This window comes from Quercus lobata, chromosome 1 (genome assembly GCF_001633185.2).
Source record: "Quercus lobata isolate SW786 chromosome 1, ValleyOak3.0 Primary Assembly, whole genome shotgun sequence".
Classification (NCBI taxonomy): Eukaryota; Viridiplantae; Streptophyta; class Magnoliopsida; order Fagales; family Fagaceae; genus Quercus; species Quercus lobata.
In genome coordinates, this window is record NC_044904.1 from 39,805,542 (window position 1) to 39,831,214 (window position 25,673).

The following is a 25,673-nucleotide window of genomic DNA, read 5'->3' on the forward strand; positions in this document are numbered from 1 at the left end:
TTTTTTCTTTTATTGAAAGTAGATGATAGTATAATTATTAAGGAAAAAAAAAACCTTCGAAAAGTTATATATAGATTTTCGATAGTGGGAGGAGTGAGATTTAAAAAGTATATACACAAATAAATTAATAATAGTAATGAAAATAAATCCTATTAAAAAATTTTGGTATAATAAAAACATTACAAGTGGAATAATACCCCAGTATAATAAATATTTGGTCCTACCCAAATTAAATCGCACGGTGGCTAACACAAAGAATATATATTATAGTGAAGTGCTCATGATCCATTGGGGAGAGAGAGAGAGTGTTTAACACGCTTAGTACAACCCACGTATGCATAGGTGGAATAGGGCAATCCTGGCCGTGACGTCCACGAATCGATGTGAGGATATAAGGAGCTGCCGTAGGGTTCCACCTGCTTGCTATATATGGATGGGGCACATTTCATAGAAAAGAGTAGCTAATCTTTTTCGCTACAGGGTCATTTCAATAGGTCATATCCATCACTCACCAGGGCATTTTAGGAAAATAAGTACCAATCAAGAATTTCTTAATCTAGTATGCATAAAGTGATGTTGTAGGGTTGCACACTTCTGTCTCTGCATGGGCAAAGACACCAAACCAAGGATCATGATTCATGAGGAATAAATAAAGCATATATTGCGTTTTTGTTGGATGGATTCTAGAGGGTGCTTTAATTTTATGTCTTTCAAAACTATTTTGTGTTTATTGGTTCTTCATTTACCTCTTAGTAAGAAAAGTTGGGCTTCAAATAATCACATTATCAAGAGTTTTGTAGTTTAATTAATACTTTTCAATATACAAAGTACTTGGGAATCTATGGAGAGATTGGGTTTGAGCTATAAGGTTAAACAATATATTGTAACTATTTTTTTTTTAAAAAAGATAACCACTTTGCTCATTTTTTTTAATAATAAACAATAGAAGCAGAAGTGCTTGGAATAATTTCTTTGTCACCGGTCTAATGTCTATTAGTGTATTCGGTGAGATTGGTTCAAGTTATGGCTCAATTGATTTCCCTAATTCGCATGCTCGATTCCAACAAATAAGATTCTACTATGGTTACCTAAGATAGGAAAGACACTTTTGATCACCTCCTCCTTCCCTTTTTTGATTATCAAATCAAAAATCAATTTGCTCATAAATAGACCACTTTTTCCACATTGTTCTAAAAACAATAATCCATAGTCTTGTCCTTGATGGATTTATGCATATGCAGCACTCAAACCGAATGCTTAAACCTATGAATTTGGGCCTTGTTATATTATATTAATCATTCACTTTTGTAATAATTTTATAACATGGGACTTCAACACTTAACTAACCACATTACTTACAAGTGAAAATTCAAAAAATAAATCTTCCCCTTCATGTGTGAGCCTTCTACCAATTCACTTGTGGCTCCCCTTGAATGAAAGCCTTTTCAAGTATCTTGCATTAACATTACCAATAGAGTGTCCTTTACTTAACCATGAGTGGAGTGAACATGAGAGTCTTTCTCACACAATTACGAAATACACCAACATGCACAACCTTGACTCACCACTAGTAGAATCTTTTACTCAACCATGGGTGGAGTTAACATGAGATTCTTACTTAGTCTACTTAGTGGAATCAATGGTGGCTTTAGGAAAAAAAATTTAGGGTGGTCACTAAGAAATTTAAATTATACAAAATCTAATAAAATGATAACTTAAATATTTGCTACAACTGTGAATCAAATCGCTAAGGAGGGCAAAAATGTTGCGACTGTAAAGCCAAAAGGAGTATAACTGTTGTCACCATCAAGGAGAACTCACAACCACAATATTTTTCTTGGTACCATTCTTTAAGGAAAAATGAAATTAAAGATTATTTTTATTGAATAGGTTGAACGGGCTACAAATTTGAATGATTATCGAATTTATCTTTTTGTTTTATAATAGGCTTTTTGTTGAATAATTAATTTGTTCACTTGTTGTTGTTTAGTCTTATCTTTTTTTTGTTTGGTTTATGTTTGTTATTATTTGGGCTAATATTTATTGTTGTTATTTAAGATTTTTTTAAAAAAATTATAAAAGGGTTTAAGGATTATGTTTGGGGTAGAATTAATTTTGGAGTAGTGCTATATCCACAAAATTTTTACAATAAATCTTATGCAAAAAGTTGTTATTGGTGGATAAAAAAATAATATCAATATTAGGCCCAAATTAGAATTAGTAACAACTTACCACATTAAATTTATTGTAAAATTATTGTGAAAATTTTGAGAAATCGCATTACTCTTATTTTTGTTGAATCCAAATTTTTGTAATTTTCAAGTCAGGGTGTCTAACATTTTTATTAGGGGTGGTTACAATAGGTAATTTAGCATGTATTTTTTTTTTTGGCAAGTGTATATATATGTTTTTGCAAGTTAGGGTGGTCCTGTGACCACCCTGGCTTGCATGTGGAGCTGCCAGTGAGTGGAATCTATTAACGAACACTTGCCCTCAAACCATTAGCTCTAATACCACTTGATAGAGAGATAACACCTTGTGGACTTTTAATTGAGGGGTTAATCCTATGGGTTTAGGTAAAATTATATTAACCTCTCAATTAGAATCTTTCCAAGATCTTTTACTCCTTTACAAGTAACATCTAGAGCTAATGTGGTTAATTACATTTTGAAATCCTATGTGGATAATGAGTCTTAATAAAATAGTTAGGTCAAAACACATTGGTTTAAACTTTTGGATTAAATGGTGTCTTTATATGTTATATAAACTACTCAATTAAAATCTCACCAAATTAAGTATTATTTTTCCAACAAGAAATCTATTCCAAATGGAGAGGAGTGGATCTCTCTTAGAGAGGTGAACAGGTGTGTTAACATTAATGTGGGACGAACTTGGGTTGAACTTGGGTCTAATTCTAGTTTTTTCGGTTTTTATTGAACCGAATTAGTGTCTAGTTTTAGGTTGAACAAGCCGGTCCGATCCGGTTTGATTTTTAAAACCATGTTTTTAATTTATAAACACTAAAATTGTATTTTCCATCTTATAATATATATATATATATATATATATATATTTATTGTTGATAATCAAGAAAATCTTTATTGAAAACAAGCTGCCAAAACAGCAACGCATATTACAACAACATAGAATACAACCAGTTGATATGCCAGAAAACACTTATTCAATACTATGTTCAAAGTTAAACCTAAATTATATAATATATCGTGAAGTGAAAAAATAGTAAAATCTAAAGTAAAATATATTAATACGAGAGAGATTGAAAACCCATGAGGTTTAGTATGTTGTCCAATCGCATGCATGTGTTATTCTGACAAATATTTATACCCTTTTGATTATCATTCTCTTTTTCCAAAATCATTAATCAAATCCAAAATCCTGTCTTATTGCCCTCACCTGTTATCCTAAATTCTTTATCATAATATTATTCATTCATGGATTGCATCAAATAGAACAAAAAGGTTTTTCTATCACCATGTCATTCACGAGCAGAGTTCCCAATTCCTAGTACACACATGTAAAAATAATTAATTACCTTCGAAAACAGCTTTGCATGAAAATCATATCCCACTTTATATGACTAATATTATCATTCACACAAAAAGACTTTACACCAAAACTAACCAGCAACCGTGTAAGAAAAAAAAAAAACCACAGGTCTCTCGCTAGCTAATATGAACTCATAAAGTCGTTAGTGCGTGGCTTTGAAATGTTTGACCTCAGGCTCAGCTAAGACCCCATTAAATGCCCACCGGATCTGCGACCAGTATTACGCCCACGCTCCTCCGTGGATGTGGCCAAAACTCGCACTAAGATAGTCATTCTTTAAGTGGGGGAATCCAAGAAAGTCTTGAAACACCATTTTTGCTTGTCATAAGTATTGATTATTTTGAAGTCGCAGATTATGAATAGTCAAAATAAAAGTAGCGAATCAATGTAAAATATGATGAATAATTTTAGAGATATCTAATTGCATACTTAAATTTACAAGTTGTTAACTTGTGTTATTGTAAGTGATAGATACTTTTTAGCTATTACTTTTCATCGATTGTTCATAATTGTATATATCTATAAGTTGTGAAATTTGATATATAATTAGGTGTGTCTGTTGATGAATTAAAAAATAATTCTTTGCCACTTACAAATGATCACTTCAACTAAAAAAATTATAAAAATGGGTATGATCACAATAATTTTACAACAAAACATATGTTGTAGGTTTTTATTGACTATTACTGATAGGTAAAAAAATAATTTCAATAATAAATACGAATTATAACAAGTAACATATAGTTTACCACCTAAATTTTGTTGTAAAATTACTGTACATCCAGTATTTCTTAACTGAGAGAACTAGTATCAAATGTGCCAAATGCGAAATATTTAGCATTTCGCACACCAGACACCATAAAAAACCCCTCATCAGATGTTTCAGATTCTAAAACTTATAGCATTGATGAACAATACCTATTCAAATTTGGAATGATACTGTTCACAGATTGTAAAATTTTATTGGTTTTTATTGTACTTTCTCCTCTTCTAACCTTATGTTCACAAAAGTACAATTTTTATTGTTTGGATTGGGATGAGTTTTAAGTATATATTATTTTAATTGTTGTATATATTAGCTTTATGTATAGAATAATATATTAAAATAATAAAATAAATTTGTTAATATGATAAAATGACATAATTTTGCAACGATGGATGCTCTAATAGAAGAAGGGGCACCACCACATTTGAAAACCCAATGGTAGCCCCAAACGCTCACAACAGCGAGTGGAAGCTTTTAAGAAAGAGTGGGGAGGGGCCGCCAGGGGGTTGAATAGTAAACATGTCTTGTCCAATGGGGCCACCATGTGAATTGTGAATTCTCCCTCAATTCTCTCTCTCCCATTCTCCCCCTCTCACAAGTCACAGCCAAAAGACTATCTTTTTTTATTTTTTATTTTTTTCAGAGATTACTCTTTTCTCTTTCTTTTTAGCATTCTCTGGTATCTCATGTCTGACTCTCTCTCTCTCTCTCTCTCTCTTAAGTGAGGAGAGAGTCTCACTCATATTCATTCATCTATACTTTTTACGTCCCATCAAACAAGAGCTCTTCTCTCTCTCTCTCTCTCTCTCTCTCTCTGTAAGTAAGACCATCTCCTTCTCATGAACAAAGCAAAACCAAGACAATCTCTTTCCCGTGAAAAAGATCTAAGAAGCAGCCCCCCTCCAAAATCTTTACACTACAATCAAACACCGAAAAAAGAGTGAGAAACTTCAGAGAGACAGTGTTTGTATTACACAGAGAGAGAGAGAGAGAGACAGACAGACAGACCCATCAACAGAAACAGAAATTGAGGTTTCTATACTTCGTAGAGAAGATAAGATCGTGTTCTTAGCTCTTGAAAACAGCTAAGGATGCTTTGATTAACTCGATCCTACACATCGCCCAAATACCCAACACCCATAAAAGCCAAAAGAACCCAAAATAACTCTTGTTTATGGATTCAACATCTGGTGGTGCTGGTTCATCCGACCCGAATAGCGGAGAGGGTCCATCGTCGGCAACAGCCCCAGCTGATCAAAGCTCATCACCAGCACCACCGAGTCGGTACGAGTCACAAAAGCGTCGAGACTGGAACACTTTCTTACAGTACCTAAGGAACCACAAGCCCCCTTTAACTCTAGCAAGGTGCAGTGGCGCCCACGTGATCGAGTTCTTGAAGTACTTGGACCAGTTCGGAAAAACCAAGGTCCACAACACCGGGTGCCCATATTTCGGCCACCCGAACCCACCTGCCCCATGTGCTTGCCCACTTAAACAAGCGTGGGGTAGCCTCGACGCGCTCATCGGACGGCTCAGAGCCGCGTATGAAGAGAACGGTGGACGGCCAGAATCGAATCCTTTTGGAGCTCGAGCTGTGAGGATTTATTTGAGGGAAGTCAGAGAAGGCCAAGCAAAAGCTAGAGGGATTCCTTATGAGAAGAAGAAACGAAAACGCCCAACTGCTGTAACGGCCACAACTGTCGTAGCGACTCAAGGAGGCGATGCTGGTGGTAGTGGTAGTGGTAGTGGTGGTGCTGCTGGTGGTGGTGGTGGTGGTGATGGTGATGGAAGTGGCAGTGTTGCAGCTGGGAGTGCTAGTGTTGCTCAAACAACAACACCTACTACTACGAGTACCACCGTATAGTTTTACTAATTTCTTCTTCTTCTTATTCTTCTCTACTTTTTTTTAACCTTATTTTTTGTTCGATTTTCATTTCTGTTTAAGCTTTCGATTGTGATTATTATGAGCTATATATATATCTTTATATATATCTGGCGATTCTCTTATAAATCGGATCGACCGCATGAACAACACTCGATTTCAGGTAGCTAGTATAAAGACTTATTCCTTTCGTTTCCTCTCTTTTAAAATGGAGCACTTGATCTCATTCCTAGTCCATAAGAGCATATGGCAAGCAGAAGAGTAGTCAAGTTTCAAATTCTCTATTCTTTATTCTTCTTTTTGGCCTCGTGTTTTGGACTTTTGACAAAGAAGAGGAAGCTCCAAGACTCTTTTTTTCTTCCTATCTTGTTTTAAAAAATTTAAACTATACCACCCAAGAAAACCAGCATTTGTATCATTCACTGTAAAGCCTCCGTCTCTATTTTTTTTTGTCTTGACCAGGTAAACGCCAATTATATTTTAGATTGCATATCATGATTAGCATAAGTAAGATAAATGGGAAATTATGAAAAGTACATAAATATATCTTTATAGTATTTCTCTTTCCATTAGATATCACTATACACACATTGTAGATCAGATTGACCCTTAAGCAATCCAATAAGCAAGCACAAATTGCTCTTTTTTCCCATTCCTTATTTTTTATTTTTTATTTTTTTTCTTCCATTGTTCCCTTTTGTTTGTATACCTTGCTGTTCCATAACTGCAACTGTTGCTTGTGTGGGTTGCTAGACAGTACCAAAACTCAGACTGTGGTCACCACAGCTTGTAAGAGTAAGAAGGGTAAGCAAGACAACTAGTCACACTAGCCTAAAATCTTTATAAGCCATCAACAACTATTCATCTGGTCCCCGGCTTCTTGATCTGCTGGGGCTCTATTTATCTCTTATAATGCCCACGTGCGCCTCTGATTTAGGCATTTTGCGCTTTCAGTTTCAGGTGCTTTCTTTATAACTTGATCTTAGATTTTCTGTTCAGATTTTTAAGACTTTGAGTTCTTGGTATTTGGATTATTGGGATCAAATTCTCATTCAGCACAACTGTGCTCTCTCTCTCTCCCTCATTTCCATATGAAAATTACATTTCTTTTTGTAATAACAACAACTACAAAAAAGATATACTATATAATAGTCTACAACAATCAATGAAATTAAAAACTAATCCCTTTTTATTGCTGCTCTAATTTTATTAAGGTAACCACCACCTCAGTGTGAAAACGACTAGTAGCCAACCCTTGCATCCATTTTGTTGTAATATAATATTATATCTTGCAACTTGATTAGCTTTTATAAATTTGTTATCATAACTTAGACCCACCAGGCACCAGGCATGCACTCCCAAACAAAGCCCCCATTTCTGAATATCAATATTTAGATCCATATCTACTGAAATGAAATGATGCAACATTTATTACCCTACTCATGATCTGCTAAAACAATTTTTATTATTATGTTTTTGTTTGGTTCTTCCTTTCCTGCCTCCTTTTTTCCTCTATTCTTTATAAATAAATAAATGTTATCCTTTTGTATTTTGCAGAAACTTTACACTTTCTCTTTCTGCCTTCTTTCTTTCTTTCTTTCTTTCTTTCTTTCTTTCCCATTTATACATTACTCACTTTGACCATTTTAATTCCGAAAATTAAAGGTCAAAAATAATTTGATTCTAATTTGGCCATTTTATCCTCATTTTGCATCCTTGTTCTTGGTCATGGAAGTCGCAATCTTCTTCTTTATAAGGTTGTACTAATTTGATTCTTAAAAAAAAAAAAAGAAAAAAAAAAGGGTTGTAGTATCCACTTTGACTGTTTCTCTCAAGAAAATGAATTTAAAAAAAATTAAAACAATCAAATATAAAGGTTTCAAACTAAACAGTGAAACCCTGGGGACGGCTACAGCTGAGATTATTTTTATGCAATATCTTAAAAATAAAAAAATAATAATAATAAAAAATAAAAAACAAACAAACTTACATTAAAAAGACAATCTTGAATGTTTGAAACAAATAATATAACTAAAATTAAGTTATGAAAAATGATATTTTAACATTTTTTTTTGATTAATGGATTTCACTATAAAAAATATTTTCAGTGATGTGTAGATCGTGGAAGAAAACAAAAAAAGATAACGTCAGCCAGGGTTATTAATCTTTTTTTTTTTTTTTTTTTTATCATCTTTGTATCTTGCATGCTACAGTACGTGGGGCAGGGAATTCTGAGCGTAGTTAAGTGCAAAAGGAGAAATGTCACAAGATAGATGGTAGAAAGAGCCCTCAGGTTCTTGGCTCTTTTGTCGTCACATTAACATTCATATCATATCCCCATTTTAGGCTACAGTGTGATAGTTCATTTAAGAGAGAGAGAGGTTTGGCTTGGGGTAGGGGTAGGGGTTTCTTAAAGCAACTGCACCGAGTGGTCTTGTCTAAATGCCACAGTATGCACAGTAGCCAGTGGATATTATTGGCGTATTGACGTATGGTATGGCTATGGTTTGGAAGGAATATATGCTTTTAATTTATTTTTACCTATCTCAATTGGCTTCTAAAGTAGAAGAGAAGCACCCACATGCCCTTGCTTACATGCGCAAAAATATAAATAAAAGGACTGTTATTCCGTAACATGTGGGACAATGTCACCAAGAACCCACCATCTTGCACCATACATATTTGCACACGCTTTCCTACTGTATGGATTGTTTGTATCTTGTTGGCTTCAATGGTACATATATGCATGGATGGTATGCAATGCTGCAGAGAACCACTAGCCAATTTTGCACTTGCATTTTCTGATGATCAAACTTGGGTGCCAGCTTTATTACACTGTGAGCAAGTCACCTCTGGCATTGCTCTCTTTTCTAACTTTTGTACAGTACCCATAGGGTTGTGTATGTGGAATACATGATATGTCTTTTGAATATAAGATTGTCCGAGTTCCGATTATGGTGCAATGGCATGTTCCTATATATGCGAAGCTGTAAAAGTTGAGGGTAAAACATAGACTATTTATTGAAAAGTAAATTTATGTAAGGATGAGTAAAAGGATGTGATTGGAAACTTTCTTTGGACTAGATATATGGTTGAAGACTTGAAGCACAGCCAAAAATGCACGAAACAAAATAGGTTGGTGCAGTAGGGAAGCCAGCTTAATTAGGGGAGAGAGAGAGAGAGAGAGAGAGAGAGAGAGATCATTCACATTAATTTACTCAAAAATTTTCTCTTGAACATTCAGATCAGCTAGTCAAAAATTTATGTTTATTTTGGCATAAGAATTTTTTTTTCCTATTTTACGTGAAAACTTTTAAAAAATAACTATATCAAATTAGATATATTTTAAACTCTATTTCATTAAAATATCAATTTCTCTTATTTTTTAAAGTATTTTTCTTTCTTCACATCCAACAACCACTAATCACTATCTTTCTTTATCCTTAAAATATATTAAAAAAAAGAATAAAAAACTAAATACAAAATGAATAACAATAGTATAAATTTATACGATTATTATAACAACTTTGCAAATTTACGCATCTTTAACTTGACTAATGTGGGTGATTTTGAGGCTTGGATGTGTAAAATTGAACCATTTTTCTATTTTCCATTGTCTAATGCAAATGTTCTAGAATAACATAAGAACGTATTTTTTATATTTTAGCCAATCACTTGTAAAAATATACTATCCAATTTTCTACTTGAAACTCTATTTTATTTAAATATTAGTTTTTTATTTTTATTTTTAATTTTATTATTTCTCCCAACTGATTCCATCATCTCTCAATTTCTTCATTCTTCAATCTCCCCCAGCAAACACATCATTCCACTAAAAGGAATTTTGAAATCCTTAAATTTTATGAACCAAAAGATCTATACAAAATCCATCAAAACTAAATATACATACAAAATTTTGAAATCCTTAAACAAGTTTGATATTATTTGTTGAACTCGAACCCATAAAAAAATGATCATATTGTTCCATTATCTTTTTTCAAAAATTAAACCCTAAACATAACTCTAAACCCTAATCCTCACCTTTGATCCAATTTAAACAAGAGAACAACAGATACCCAAAAAAGAAAAGGTGGCAAAACCAAAAGCTTGCATAGCAAAGTCACAAAAGGGGCAAAAAATGTAGGGAATTAACCCGAAATTCTCAACCTATGAGAAACATAAAATAGAGAAAGTACAAGCAAAAAAAAAAATCACATGCACAAGACAATATTTATGTGATTCTTCAATTTGCCTACATCTACAGAGTTGCAGGGATTTCACTATTATCAGGAAAAAATACAAAGTGCGGCAGTACAATTTTTTTTTTTTTCTTCTTCTTCTCTCTCTCAAAAAACTACAACAACAAACCCTAATCATCAAAACTGCATTTTCTACATCCTCCGCTCCATGGACTAAACCTAAAAAAATCTTCAATTAAAAACCACGCAATATTATTCGGGTTACGTCGGGTCGTCAACCGGATCAAACATAACTAAGCTCCACAAAACCAAACAAAAAACTTAACTCAGTCTCCCCCTTCTAATCACAAAAGCAGTATCAAAGAAGCTCTAAAACCACTACGTCAGTCCTTGGTGGAAGAGTGGAACTGGGAGAAGAATTTGTAATTGTTGTAGTACATGGAAGGCTCCTTTCTTGACCACTGCCACACTGGAATGAAGAATTAACCTTCTTGTACTCCAACAGATTTGGAGAGAGAGAGAGAGAGAGGAATAAAAAAAGAATACAAAATTGTTTAGCTAAGCTACAATGTTATCTAGTTTTGAAGAAGCACTATCATGAAATTTTTAATTTTTTTGTGATAAAAGGAGATGTATATATTAAGATTTAAGAATTCTATTATAATAAAACTTGGCTTTATCAAAAGTCAGGAAATTCTCCACCATAAGTAGTGGTTCACCAAGAGTAACAAAAGAGCAGAAAAGAAAAGATCCAAACTCAGCAAAAACATCCTCACATTTATTTGCTTCATGGTAGGCATGCTCAATCCACTTGTTGAGGAAAACTTTCAAGAGGTTTATATAGTCAAAAATAAATAAATAAAAAGTGTGTGTGAGTGTAAGAGAGAGAGAGCGGAATAAAAACATAATTCAAAATGGTTTGGCTAAGCTACTATGATATCTAGTATTAAAGAAGAATTATAATATAATATCATTTTTCTTTTTCTTTTTGGTAAAAGGAGATGTGTATATATATTAAGATTTAAGAAATCTATTATAACAAAGCTTGGCTTTATCAAGAACCAGAAAATTCTCCACCATAGATAGTGGTTCATCAAGAGTAACAAAAGAGTAGGAAAGAAATTATCTAAACTCAGTAAAAGCAACTGCGCGCATATTTATTTGCTTCATGGCAAGCACACTTAATCTGCTTGTTGAGAAAAATTCAAGAGATTTATATAATCAGGAAAAAAAATGTGTGAGAGAGATTTACATAATTAGGAAAAAAAAAAAAAGAATGAGAGAGAGATGAAAAATATTCAAAATGGTTTCGCTAAGTTACTATGTTATCCAGTTTTGAAGAATCATATAATAAAATTTCAATTTTTTTTTTCTTTTTGTAAAAGGAGATACATATATTAAGATATCAAATTTTGTTGTAAATCTTGGCAAAAGTTTGTTGAAGCTTAATGATATATTGTTTGTAGCATATATTGGGTTATATGAATTATGATTCTGTAAATATTTACTACTTTAGTAGAAATATATAGTATATACAAAAATTTCGGGATCCACCGTTGGGTTGATGGCAAATTTTTATACAGAACACACCTATAAAATTTCAAGCGTTATTATATATAAAATATGTAGATTATTGATTGGATTTTTTTGAGTTTTACTTGTTGTAATTGCTACCCATCCGTTATGGGTGGGGGGTGCCCTATAACCCAAGGGTGCATGCTAAAGTTGACTCCACAATAGACAAACCAAGACTAACCACATCCATCTTAGTCTATCATAACATATGTTCAACTTCTTTAATACCCCAATTTAGTTACAAACTTACGTTACTAAGTTCCGCAATTTGTTAGTTTCACAACTAGCCATAAATTTGTGGAATATCATTTATTTTATTATGTTATTCTCATTTTGTCTATGTTTGTAGAATATCTCCTGTTGTTGTGTTTGTCTTGATACTGTATCTTAGTCGTTGTGGTGTTATTGTATAGTTTGATGTGTTTAGCGGTGGTTGTCAAGTCATGTTGTCTGTAGTTTGTAACTCTTTTAAGTCTCTGTTCTGTACTTTCAGTTTGCAATAAAATAATAAAATCCCTTTTAACGCAAAAAAAATGTTTCTCTAACTTTTTTTTAAAATTTTATATATATATTACCAGCTAAAGCGAATCATACACGTGTATGAATGGATTGGCTTTTGACCTCGTGACAGAATTTAAAAAGAAACCGTACGCATAAGCAATTTCTTGTTCTCATATTTTGCCCCCACGTGAACGACCACCGCATAGGGAGGTGCAAACAAAAAATTGTTTAACCGGGGCTTGGGTTTTGGGTTCTGAAGGAATCCTAGACGTAAGTGTGGATTAAAACAAAAAAACAATAGGGACACGTACTTAATCACAATTTTTTTACTTGGTGAAAAAAATGTAATTCAATAATCAATTAACTTCCAAATAAAGTGTGACAAAGTGTGTGTTTGTAGCTAGAAGAACTTGGATTAAAAATACAATTTTTAACACTACGGATTACATTAGTCTTTGCTGCTCAGTTAATTTACCAATAATTTTCTTCAGGTTGATGCCAGCATCAACTACATCATGATTGTGCAACATTGTTGTTTACTATCGATGCGGGAGATTGCTAACCAATCATATGGCGCTCAAAATTTTCTCCCAAGTCAATGAATGGATTTTGCTTTCGGCACATTGGATGGCCCAAAAGTGTTTTTAACTTGTAAGAGCATCCATATTGATTATGCTAAAATTGCTAAAAAGTTATTTTAGCACCTCAAATAAAAAAATTTAAAAAAAAAAACCCTATATCAATGGTGCTATAGATTTTTTTTTTTTTTTTTTCCTTATTGCTATAACAGTTTATTGTAGTTGGTTGCCAAAAATTAAAAAAAAAAAAATCTATTTTTAATACCCAATGCTCTCTCTCTCTCTCTCTCTCTCTCTCTCTCTCCATTTTCCTTTGGTTGTAGTGTTCACCATTAGGGTTGTCTATGGTTTGAGTCGGATCGGGTTTGGGGCTAACTCGCACCCGACCTGATTGACTCGGGTGAATGAAAAATGAACCCACAGCCAACCAAATGTTCATGTCGGACCTGAAGACACAGGTCATCGGTTAAACGGGTTGAAACCGTTGGGTGATTTCTGGTCTAAATTACAACAAGATAGAAATCAAAACCCAATGAACAAAGAAATCAAAACCCAAACAACAACAAAGAAATCAAAATCCATATAACACAAACCAAGTCCAAAAACACCAAATCCATGAGACTGAATCGAAAAAGAAGGAGATAAGAAAACCCACACCACCACCACCATTCCTTCCCCCACCATCACCATATCCACAAGATCAGTACATTAAAAATATATATATATATATATATAAATAAATAAAACAAAATAAAACTTTTTTTTTTTCACTAACCCACAAACTGCACAAGATCAGAGGAGGGATTAATCAAGATAAGGAGTTTCAAGTTGAACTTTGAGTTAGCGACAGTGGTGACGGCAGCAATAGGCCCAACTCAGCGGCGGCAGTAGTGTGGAGCCTATGGTTAGGGGTGAAAATAGAGCCTAACTTGGCGACAGTAAGGAGGCTAGGGTTGGGGATTTGAGAGAGTGATCAAAGAGAGTGAGAGAGAAAATTTTCCAAAACTAACAAGGGTTAAGGTTGAGGCGTGTTTTTTGTTTTTGAGAAGGGTTAAGGGTCTAGTTGTTTGAGGCGTATTCAGCGTAAAAGGTACCAGGTTCAAGAATTTCCTTTTAAAAATTATGGGTGATCGGGTTGTTTTATATGGGTTAGAATTCAAGGGACTCGAAACCGACTCGAAAAACCGATTCTTAAATTTACCCGTTACTCAACCCATCTGGGCATTCGGATTCACCCGTGGGTCTTTTGGTCGGGCGGATGGGTTGGAATTAACAGGTTGATGGACAGCCCTATTCACCATGGGTCAGGCTATTCACCGTGGGTTGTGGAGTTTGTGGTGGGTTTCGAGTTTGTCTGGGTTTGTGTGGTTGGGTGGTTTGGATCGATGGTTAGTGGTGGTGTGGGTTTGTGTGGTTAGGTTGTGTTGGTTTTGGTTGTGGCAATGGTTGGGTTGGTGGTTAGTTAATTGGGTTGTTGTGGTGGGTTGCTGATCATCTTGCAATGATGGTGGGTTGTTGATCAAGCTGTGGGTTGTTGTGGATGTGGTGGATCGTTGATCGGCCTGTGGTGGTGGGCCATGCTATAGGTTGCGATGGTGGTGGGTTGTTGTGGGTGTGGTGGGTCGGCTTGTGGCTGTTGGTATGGATTTCAATTGAGGTGGTTTGTGATGTGCTGGTAGTTGGTAGTGGTGTGGTTGGTGGGTTTGTGGTTTTTTTTTTTTTTTTTTTTTTTTTTTTAATTATAGTTGAGGTTGTTTTTGGTGGGTTTGAAGATTTGGCCTAAACCACCACACCCACAGCAGTTCTTGCTACTTTTTCAGACTATGGCAACATCGTTGCATGCTTCTAGGCTTGGTAGTGTAGCTGGTGATTTTTGGGCTAGACATAGGGGAAGACGTTTAGGGGGTTTAGTTTTTTTTTTTTTTTTTTTTTTTTAATTAAGAATTAAGAATGATGTTGGGTGTGGGTGAATTTTTTTTTTTTTGGGACAATAAGTTTGTGGCCATGGGTTGTGCCAACTGCTTTTGCTTTTGTTGGTGGTGGGTTGTGCGTGATGGTTGTTCTTGCCTTTTGTTATCTCTTCAAAGAAGAGAGAGACAGAGAGGAAGAAAGAGAAAGAAATGAAGAATAAAGAAATAATAAAAAATGATAAAGAATTAACATTTAAAGGAAGTGCTAAAAAAATAGAACCATTAATGTTGAGTGTGTTATAAAGTAATGTGTTAAAATAGATAAAGTAAGTTTTTAAGATGCTAAAAACTAAAAAAATTTGCTCCACCATTGTAAATGCTCTAAGCTATCTACCCCTTTGGAATACCTAAAAATGTTACAGTACTTCCAGGATATGGCTTTTGCATCAACTGGTGAAATATGGATCATGTATGGTAAATTATCATTTTTACATGAATTTATCATTTTTTTTACTATTCAAAATCAATTATTTCAATAAATTGAATTAAATATTGTGTCAAAATTTCTAGACATTCCTTAAGTTCTTTTGTTTTTTCAATCTTAGTTAGAAATTCCTAAATCTATCCTACACTCACCCACCTTAGATCTAGGTCTAGAACTAAAGAACTTGCTAATCTCTAGACACTTCGTACATAGGGAAATGCCTTCAAATCATTAAGATCATTGGCCTAGAAGTCCTAATTAGGATTGATATCAAATGCACTTGATGTAATTGATTTTCTCTCTCACAATTTTTTTAATTTTTAATTTTTTACTTTTCCTATTTTATTTAAGGGAAATGTTAACCAATGCCCTTAGGGCGCATTAATTTAGAAACTATTTTTAGAAACATTTTATTGGGAGATAATAAAACAATAAATGTTGTTAACAGCTTTTTATACTTCCCATTAAAGTGGTGTCAAAACTTTCCTATTATGGTTTATTAACAGTTGTCCTAAGGATATCTGTTAACATAATCCTTTATTTAGGGTCTATTTGGGTCTACTTATTTTGCTGAATGTATTGTAGATAAAGGTAAAATTTAATTGAAATAGTACAGTAAGACTCATAAATGGTACCAAAAAGTGTAATAGGGCTCATAAATAGTAATAAAAATAAGCTAAATAGTAAAATAAATTGACTTTTTAAATTGGAGCTAAACACACACTTAATTCAATGGTCGAGATTGAAAATTATGTTTTCTATGACTCTCTTAGCTGTGAAGAGCTCTCTCATCTATGGTGAGTAAGGGTGTGCAGCCAACCTACCAACCCGCCAAAACCAACTTGACCCGACCCAACCCGCTGGGTTGGTTCGGTTTTTAGGGCTTGGTGGGTTGGGTTAGGTTACAAAACTTTTTTTGAAAGCGGGTTGGGTCGGGTTCGGGTCATAAAATTCCAAACTCTTCAAACCCGACCCACCCATATATTTAATATATATTTAAAATATATTATATAATTCATAATTTTTTTTTAAATAATGAGCTCTTCCTCCTATCCTATATAAGAGCCAATATTAATGTATATTAGTTCATATATTAATGTATAACTGAGTTGAAATATTAGTTCATATATTAATGTATATTTTGTTTATTAACTCAGGTGGCATATGTGATATTTTTTTCTGCTCAATTTAATAATAATAGTAATAAAAAAAATTGTTCAACTCCTGGGTTCAACCCGACCCATGTGGGTTAGGTTGGACTTATGTGATGGGTTGAATTGAGTTAAAAAATTTTAACCCACTATAATAGGTTGGGTCAAAAAATCTCCTTAATCTGACCTACTCACATTCCTAAGAGCATCTCCAGTGGGAATGCCAAATGGGAAATGTAAGGATTATTTAGCATTAAGAGTCCAAAATCACCCAGCATTTGGACTTGTAAACATTTGGAATTGTAAAATTTTTTACAATAGTGATACAGTAGCATCTTATTAATAAGATGCTACTGTAGCACAATTGTATTTCTAAAAATTATTTTTTAATTGTCTCTCTCATACTTTTATAAAAAACTCCGACCAACTTTCTCTCTCCTCTCTCTCTCATTATTTTTTTTCTTTTCTCTATCTTTTTTCTCTCTCTCATTCTACTCTCCTCTCTTTAGACTCAAAACCCCATAGCCACCACACCATGGCCTGACCCATTGTCACCGCCCATGGAAAGCCACCACCCATTCATTATTTCTCTTCTCTCTCTCGTTGCAGATCAGTGTGGTGGTATGGAGATCAGCGTTTGGGGTTTGGTGCAGAGATCGGTGTTTGGGTGTGGGGTGGAGATTGGCGTTGGGTGTGGTGATCGGTGTTGGGTGTGGTGATCGGCATTGGGCGTGAGATGTGGAGATCGCCGTTGAGCACCGGTTTCCGGCGTTTGGGTCAGATTTGGGTGGCGACAGTGGCGGCAACGGCGGCTTGAAGATTGGGTCAGTGGCTGTTTGGTAGTTCTTGTGGCGACGAGATCGGTGTGGCTGTGGGTGATTTTTTGATGGTTGGTTAAGTTTCTGTTGATTTGGGTGATTTTTTGTTGTGATTTTGCTGGGTATGGGTTTGCTAGAAGTTCAGGCCGGTGCTAGAGGTTGAGGGAGAAAGAGAGGCCGGTGCTAAAGGTTGAAGGAGAAAGAGAGGAAAAGGAAGAGAAAAAGAAAAATAGTAAAAAAAAAGGATTAAAAAAGAATATTTAAATAAAATGAGAAAAAAATAGAGTTTTAGGATGTTGAATGTATTGTGAAATGATATGGTATAATTAATAAAATAACTTTTTAAGATGATAAAATAGAATAAGATGATGCTCTAAGAGCATCCACAGTAGGTGTGGCAAATGTGCCAAATGCCAAATATTTGGCACATTTGCCACACCAAACACAAAAAACACCAAATATCAGATGTGCTAAATCTCATCATTTTTGCAACATATGAACAGTATTGTTGCAAATTTACAACGGTACGGAATTGGTGTGGTATAAGTTTTAATATTTTTTATTCTTTTTTCTCACTCTCCTCTCTCTTCACTTTATTCTTTTCTCTTCTCTCTCATTCTTCCTCAGACATCACGGCTCTCCATTCTTTTCTTATTTCACTCTTTTTTCTTCTCAATCTTGTTGTTTTTCTCTCTTCCTCTCAGACATCACCCTCAATTTTTTCTTTTCACTCTTTTCTTCTTTCACTCCGATCTCTGTCGCTGTGGGGTTTTTTTTTTTGTAGTGATTTGATACCCGGTTCGGCAGTGGGTGGGTTGAGATGGTGATTGGCAGATCACTGGTGGTGGGTTGCAATGGTCAGATTCAGTGGTGGGTGGGTCGGCTGGTGATGGGCGAATCGGTGGTGGTGGGTTCTGTTGTGCGAAATCGGTGGTGCGAAATCAGTGAATGGGTTCCGAAGGATGGGTCGACGGTGGGTGGGTTGTGGCCGCAACAATTTTTCTGGTGTTTTTCTAGTGTTGTGGGTTCTGTTGTTTTTCTAGTGGTTGTGGCCGCAAAAATTTTTCTGGTGTTTTTCTGGTGTTGTGGGTGGGTGGGTTGTGGTCGCAACAATTTTTTTGGTTATGGTTTATTTTATTTTATTTATTTATTTATAAGGTGGTGTTGGTGGATGTGGGTTTGTGCCGGTGGTGGCTGTCGGCGCTGTTGCAGTGGAGGTGGTTGTGCCGTTGTTGTTGATGATGATGATCGTGTTTGGGTTTGGGTTTGGGTTTGGGTTGATCGGGTTGGCTGATTTTGGTTGATTGGGTTTTGATTGTAGTGTTTGTTTGAGCTTTTTTTTTTTTTTTTTTTTTTGGTAGCAGTGACTGATATTGGTGGTCGGTGGTTGATCTGTGGGGGTGGCCGGTGGTTGTGGACTGTGGCGGTTGATTTGCGGTGCGGGTTGTTGTTGATGTTGCTGTTATTGATGATAATGGAGAAGGGGATAATATATTATTTTAATGTGTAGTAAATATTATTTTAACGTATAGAATTGAATTATAAAATATCTGATAATTAAGATGTTACAAAATGATATGATAAAATAATAAAATAAGTGTCGTAACGGTGAGCAATTAACGCGGCGATGGTATAAGATGAAATACCCTAAACCACCAACCTACGTGACTCTGATATATTCTACGTGTTACCTTTGTCCTAAACTTTCTAGACCTTCTATAGGTCTTGATTAGACTATAAGAAAGATCACCCTATCTGACAGAGTACCGTGTGTCATGTCAAGTTAGTTAAAAGACAATGAAGATTTAAATTTGTGGTTACCACTTACCCCTATCTGGCACTGGCGGCATAATCCTATAAAACTAGGCAGTGGAAACTATTGGCGGAGTCCTTGGAAAACAGAGAGAAATATGTATATAAATAAATGTCGGTTGTGCTGTACGAGATGATCAAAACGTAATCAATGGCTCCAACACTTAATTAAAGTAAGCTGTTAGCGCAATCATTGATGACGTATATATCGTTCTAGAAGCGAATTTTCGCATTTGGAATTGCGTACTTTGTCGGCTATAATTTTCACTCCTACCTCAACTGTGATAATTTATACTAATTGAAATGCAATTTCACTGCCATACATGTATGCAACAACCACATTTTTTTTTGGTTAAAGCAACAACCACATTTACTTTCTCTCTATTTGTTTATTCATTTATTTTTATTTTTATAATAATAATAAATAAATAAATAAATAAAATCTGCCTCATTTTGTTGTGTGCGTGCAATGTGTGTAAAATATATCCAAGTCTACATACACATAACATAAATTAGATTGATATTTGAGTAAACAATTATACAAGAGGGTGACGGCTGTAGCAAAATGCCGTAGTTCACACTTCACACGTTTTTAATTTATTAGATAAGATGATTTCAGACTGTATCTAAGAGAATTTTTCTGTTTTCTAACTCCATTCTCCAATAGGGCAGGGTTTTCTAATAAATTATGTAATATTTTAATCGGCTTACCTAATTGCCATTTTATGTACAATCAAAATGAAAAGCAATAATGCTACAACCACATGCTTTCACATATATTGTCGGATATGTTCTACAGGATAAAATGTGATTCATTATTTGTCAATATTATATGGAGCTATCATTTTTCTCCACTATTTATAATCTGTCACATAAGACAGTTGTAGTAAAATATATGTGAAAGTATGTGGTCCTATCATTGTTTAATAAATACTTAAAAACTTAAAATATATTATGGTTTAACCTCTGAAACTTAAAATTTTGAATTAAAGCCAAGAATTTTGTAACTTGATGGCATTGTTTTCTCTCTTTTATAAGGAAAACCAATGTTTAAATCCTCTTCCCACACCAAGAGCCTAGTAGTTCAACTGAGTTAGCAACTCCTAATCTTTTTAAGACATCCATGTAGGGGTATCAATGTTTGACATGACCCGTGAACACGATATGAATACGACATGAGTTTTGTGGGTTATAGTTGGGCCTTAGCAGGTTTAGGTCATCAAATGGGTTAACCCAAAAGCGACACAATATGAAACGTGTCATAAGCAGGTCAACCCGCGTGATTTGCAATAGACACGTTTGATACTCTAATTTAATTGTGTCAATTTGAAATAACCCATTTAACACAACCCGTTTAACTTGTATAACAAATAAATATTCATTTTATTTTAAATTTTTCAAATATCCAACATCTATTTTAAACTTAAAAAGAAGAGTGAATAATTACAAAAACTTATAAGTGATACAATTGTAAATTGAAACTTTACAAACCCTAGATCTCTAAACCAAACAAACCCTAAATCTCTAAACCTTCTTATAAATATCTTATTTTATTTTATTTTTGTTAAATTATATTATTTTGAATGTGTGTTGAATACTTGAAGTATATGCACTACTTTTGGGATGTAAAGGACTTATTTATATATGAATGTTATATTTAATATTATGTATATTAAAATAGGTTGAGTTACATTCATGTCAACCCAACATGACCTACTTATTAAGCATGTCAAGTGGGTCGGTTGTGTCAACCCGCCTTATTAACAGTTCAGATTATGGTTGAAGGGTTATAACACGATTATTAAATAGGTCGGGTTTAAGTTGAGTCATTTAGCTGAATACCCCTACCTCGACACAAATACAACACACTAATTAACCCAAATTGACACCTCTACACCTATGGTTCAAATCCCTCCTCCTCATTGTGATATCAAGAAAAAAAAAAAAAAAATCCCCTTCCCCCAATATTGTAATTATCAAATAGAAAAAATATTAAGTACAGTAATGTTCTTACTTCTTTAGCACTTTTATGACTATTCCTCCCCTTACTCTTTTAATTCTATCTCATTAATGTCAATTTGTTCTGTATTTCAATCTTATTAATGTTGGATCAACCTTATTAGGAACAAGAAGATACCTCCAACTTGTTTTGTTCCTACCCAATGCTCCCCACATGGTAGAAATGGGGCACCCCTAATTTAACTTCTCCTTATCCATTCTCATCCCCAGTTATGGCCTTAAGAGTCATCTTAAGATACTAGGGCCCGTTTGGTAAAAGATTTCTAGTAACATTGTTTAAATTTTATGGAAATACATGAGTGAAAAAAAATGTAAAAATACGTGTTATGGTATTTAAACAACAATTTTTGTTGTTTAAATACCGTTACCAAACGGGGCCGCATATCTCTCCTTGCCTTGTGCACATTTTCCCCACATAGTAGAAACTGGGCACCCCTAAATTAACTCTCCCTACTTGTTGCCATCCCTTATTATGGCCTTACTTAGAGTCCTCTCAAGATATTACATATCTCTCTATCAAGTGGTTTAAGAATTATTGACAGTCATGTGCGACAAGGTATGATGGTGGTAGATCTTCATATGGGTGGAATAAGATCGGGTGCATGGAACTAGAAATAAAAAGCCTGAATGACTCACATAAGAAGAGAGATTCTAAGATATATGCATGCGACTTGAAAAGTTCTACATCAAATATAACATGATTGAATCCAAATCATTAAACTTTAAGGTTTTGATTAAATAGCGAAACAATTGACTTTGTGTGACCAATTAGATAAAAATTAAAAACAAAAGGCAAAAAAAAAATAAAGATAAACTTTTAATGCAAGTTGTTTTCATCCCCGTCTTTTGGTGCGGGATAAATGTGAAACCATTGGTTCCACATTCCCAGCGGAAGACAGATGGTTTATTGCAGGCATTGATCCCAAATAGCTTTGAAATGATTCAAAACTATTTTAGGCCTACAAATTAAGACTTGCTTTTATAAGGTAGTTGATAAATTATCGATTCGCTTAAAAATTTAAGTTATTAGGATACGGTGAATTCAATAATTTAATATAACAATTTCCTTCACGTGTGAGCCATCATTAAGTGTGGACACAAGGAGTTGAAACTAAGACAGTTTGTTCTGATACCATAATAATAAATGGGTCCGGTTAATGTGTGCCCTAAGAACACACATTAAGCTTTCTATTTTTAAAAACATTTTCTCGGGAATTGAAAAAACTGTCATTACTTTTTCAATTCTTGAGAAATTTTTTTTTTCAAAAATGGAAATTAATGCGAGCCACTATTAAGTAGAGATCCAACGCATGAAAATTTAAATGAGAAATAGGATTGACACAAGAGATTAAAATTAAGACATTTTATTTTGATACCATTATAAATTATAATTCTCTTAAAAGTTTAAGTTACTAGGAGACAATGAATTTAATAATTTATAGTAACTAATGATAGTAACTTGTTGTATAATTGAGAAAGGAGAAGAGATCATTGACGTTGATGAGTTAGTTTCAATTAATTAGAGCATGGGAAGGGCTTAGGCAGGAGGCAGCTGCTCCCCACACCACGTCAGGGTTGTAGGAAACAGTCGGTGGCCCTTGGCAGTTGGCTCTTTAGTCTTTACAGTAATGGAAAAAGTGGTAAAGCCAAAAACAATGGAGGAGAGAGAAGATAAGACGTTCCAGTGATATGGGTCCCAACTAGTTTGACAAACTGCTGTTTAAGTCGCCGACAAGATATATGGAGCGTAGATTTTCTGACAAACGGTGCGTGATCGATGCTCTTCTCGTTCCTCTTCTCTTATGAAATGAAACACAACACATTACCTTACCCCCCAAACCATCGTTTTCCCAGTCTCTCACCTTTGTTATTCTTCATGCCTATGCTACCCCAGAGCTTTTGTTTGTTTTAATTGCTGTAACCAGAGAAAGATATAATGGCCGGACATAAAATCTTTTGGTATTTATAGTCTATAGCTCGTACACCAACACCACTACCGCTACTAGTACTCAATAAAAATTGTGTGTTGGAATTGGACCTACTACTCTACTACATGCCAAGCTTGGGTCCTCATGACTCATACAACCAGACAAAAACAAAGAAGAAGAGCAAGTTCGAACAAAATGGAAAATTTGTGAGGATCCACATGATAATTATGCGATCATTTGACCCCATTATCTTTTACGAGGCCTAATCAGTAATCACATTCACCCTGATGGGAAATCATGACGTACCTTATCAGCGTACGCAATGTATGTTCAATCACTTCTTTTTTCTTTTTCTTTTTCTTGTTTTTTCTTATCTAGATAGCGATCAATCAATTTAGCGTCAATTGCATGTTTGCACAAACTGCCAAAAGCATATGCCAAGCCCTCGGATACAATGGACTTTTCACAGAATAATCATTTTCATTTGTTGTTACAAAATGGACAAGGTTTGTTTCTGGATTAAAATTTAGCGAGTAAGAGTTTTTATTTTTTAGGTCAGTATCATTATATATATATATATATATATATATATATATATATATATATAGCGGCGGAGACAGAATTTTACTTGATGCGAGGGCAAAATTTCTAAACAATATACATATGCCACTGTAGACTCATAAATATATAGAACATAAACACATCATATATATATATATATATATATATTACAAAAGAACTTATATGTATTACTTAAGATCAATCTGAACAATAAAATGTAATTAATATTAAGTAGTTTTTATAAATAATAAAAAATTAGAAACCCGTAAAAAGATAGTTCATCCAGTGTATTGTATTTATTTGTTACATATATTGAATATGAATAAATTGTGTTGTAATTTTTTCATATTCAGAATTTCACCTATATTCTCTTGTCATGATTTTTAGTAATTAGATAAATCTCATGTAGAACTTATATCAGTATTTGTTAAACTCATAAAATTATTAACTATAATAATAGCTGAGACGTTGGTGGATCCAATGGCTCTTTGCTCCCCTCACTTTCCTAGCTTGTTACAATCACCATCTGCTACTGCTATCTTCTTTAGACCTCAATCACCTAACTACCACTCTATCAACACATCAACATCATCGGTGTTAATTATTTCACCACCAAGCCCTCCTTCATCCACCCTAATTGTCTTCCCAAGTTTAAGTTGATTGTGCCAACTTAGGCGACTTGTCCTAATCTCTGGTGTCGTCTCCAACTCTCGCACTTTGTTCCTCCATACAATTTAATTTGTTTTATTTTTATTTTTTTCATATATATTTAGAATATATTGTTTCAAAACGGATTTGATAACTTGTGTTAAAAAGCCAAATTCTTATTGAATTTATTTTCATACATTTAAATGTATAAAAAAATGAATTGATGTAAGAATTTAATTATATATATATATATGAACAAAATTCTTAATTTAAACGGATTCTTTTATATGTATGTCGACGTCAAGCGAAAGGGAGAGCTCATGAAATTGAACTGAGAAGAAAGTAGAACTTTGAAGTGGAATTGGGTTACCTGCAGGAATTACGTACGCCCCTACTTCTATTAAGTCAATAGGGCATTTATTTATAGAATAGAGATTCTTTCGTAACGTGTCGGTAATAAATCCTATGCGGTAAATTATTGCTGATTTTAATTTAAAATCATTACTGTAATTACTTTTTACCCACTAGTATTAACCAATGGCCACCCATGATTACTTGAGATTTGTTGTAAAAGTTATCGTAATCCTAAGCATTACTAATTTATTTATAACAAAGTAATAGGTTAGTTGTTATTATTATTATTGAATTATTATATTAAATTATTACGTGATATTCACAACATTTTCATAACAAAGTAATTCGTTAGTTGTTATTGATTCTAATTTGATTCCACAATTTAAATTACTTTTTTACCCTTCATTAACAATTAATAAAAATATGCTATTTAAGATTTGTTATAAAAGTATTATAAAAATATTAGGTGAATAACATTTCTCCTTTTATTTATAAATAATAGATATTCAATTAAAAAAAAAAAAAACCATTTGGTAATCCATTATGCAATCGGACCCAGTTGTTGAAAGCAAACTGACGAAGCTTAAATGAGGGTGAAGTTGGTGAATTAATAATGGGCTAAAAGACTGGGCGAAGTAACAAGACTCGAAACATGCGGAACTCTGTGGAATGGGCCCTATAAAAGCAGGAGCCAGGAGGTCATTAAAAGCCATTGCCGTCCAATTTAGAGAATGGGCATGCTCTGTCCCCCATTTGCTTACAAAGATCCACCATTTCTTCAAATTTAAATCTGGGCTGTTACTACTGTCAGGCTTTCAGAAGAAACAGCTCATGCTTTTCTTGCCTTACGTTACATGGTAATTCAATTGTGCAAGGATTTGGTCGTAACTCATAAGGCTAAGGTGAGGCTCTTTATTCTT

The 25,673-nt window shown here is 34.0% G+C and overlaps 1 protein-coding gene across 1 annotated transcript; it reads left to right on the forward strand.

Moving 5' to 3' along the window:
• The first annotated feature begins 4,988 nt into the window (after nt 1-4,988).
• On the forward strand, nt 4,989-6,406 carry LOC115990005 (protein LIGHT-DEPENDENT SHORT HYPOCOTYLS 5). Its single transcript, XM_031113871.1, has one exon. It carries the CDS (start codon nt 5,508-5,510, stop codon nt 6,195-6,197), a length of 690 nt encoding a protein of 229 aa, XP_030969731.1. The 5' UTR covers nt 4,989-5,507; the 3' UTR covers nt 6,198-6,406.
• The last annotated feature ends 19,267 nt before the right edge of the window (nt 6,407-25,673 follow it).

Excerpts from the sequence above, each read along its gene's own strand:
- LOC115990005 (XM_031113871.1), top strand. The coding sequence starts at position 5,508 with ATGGATTCAACATCTGGTGGTGCTGGTTCATCCGACCCGAATAGCGGA.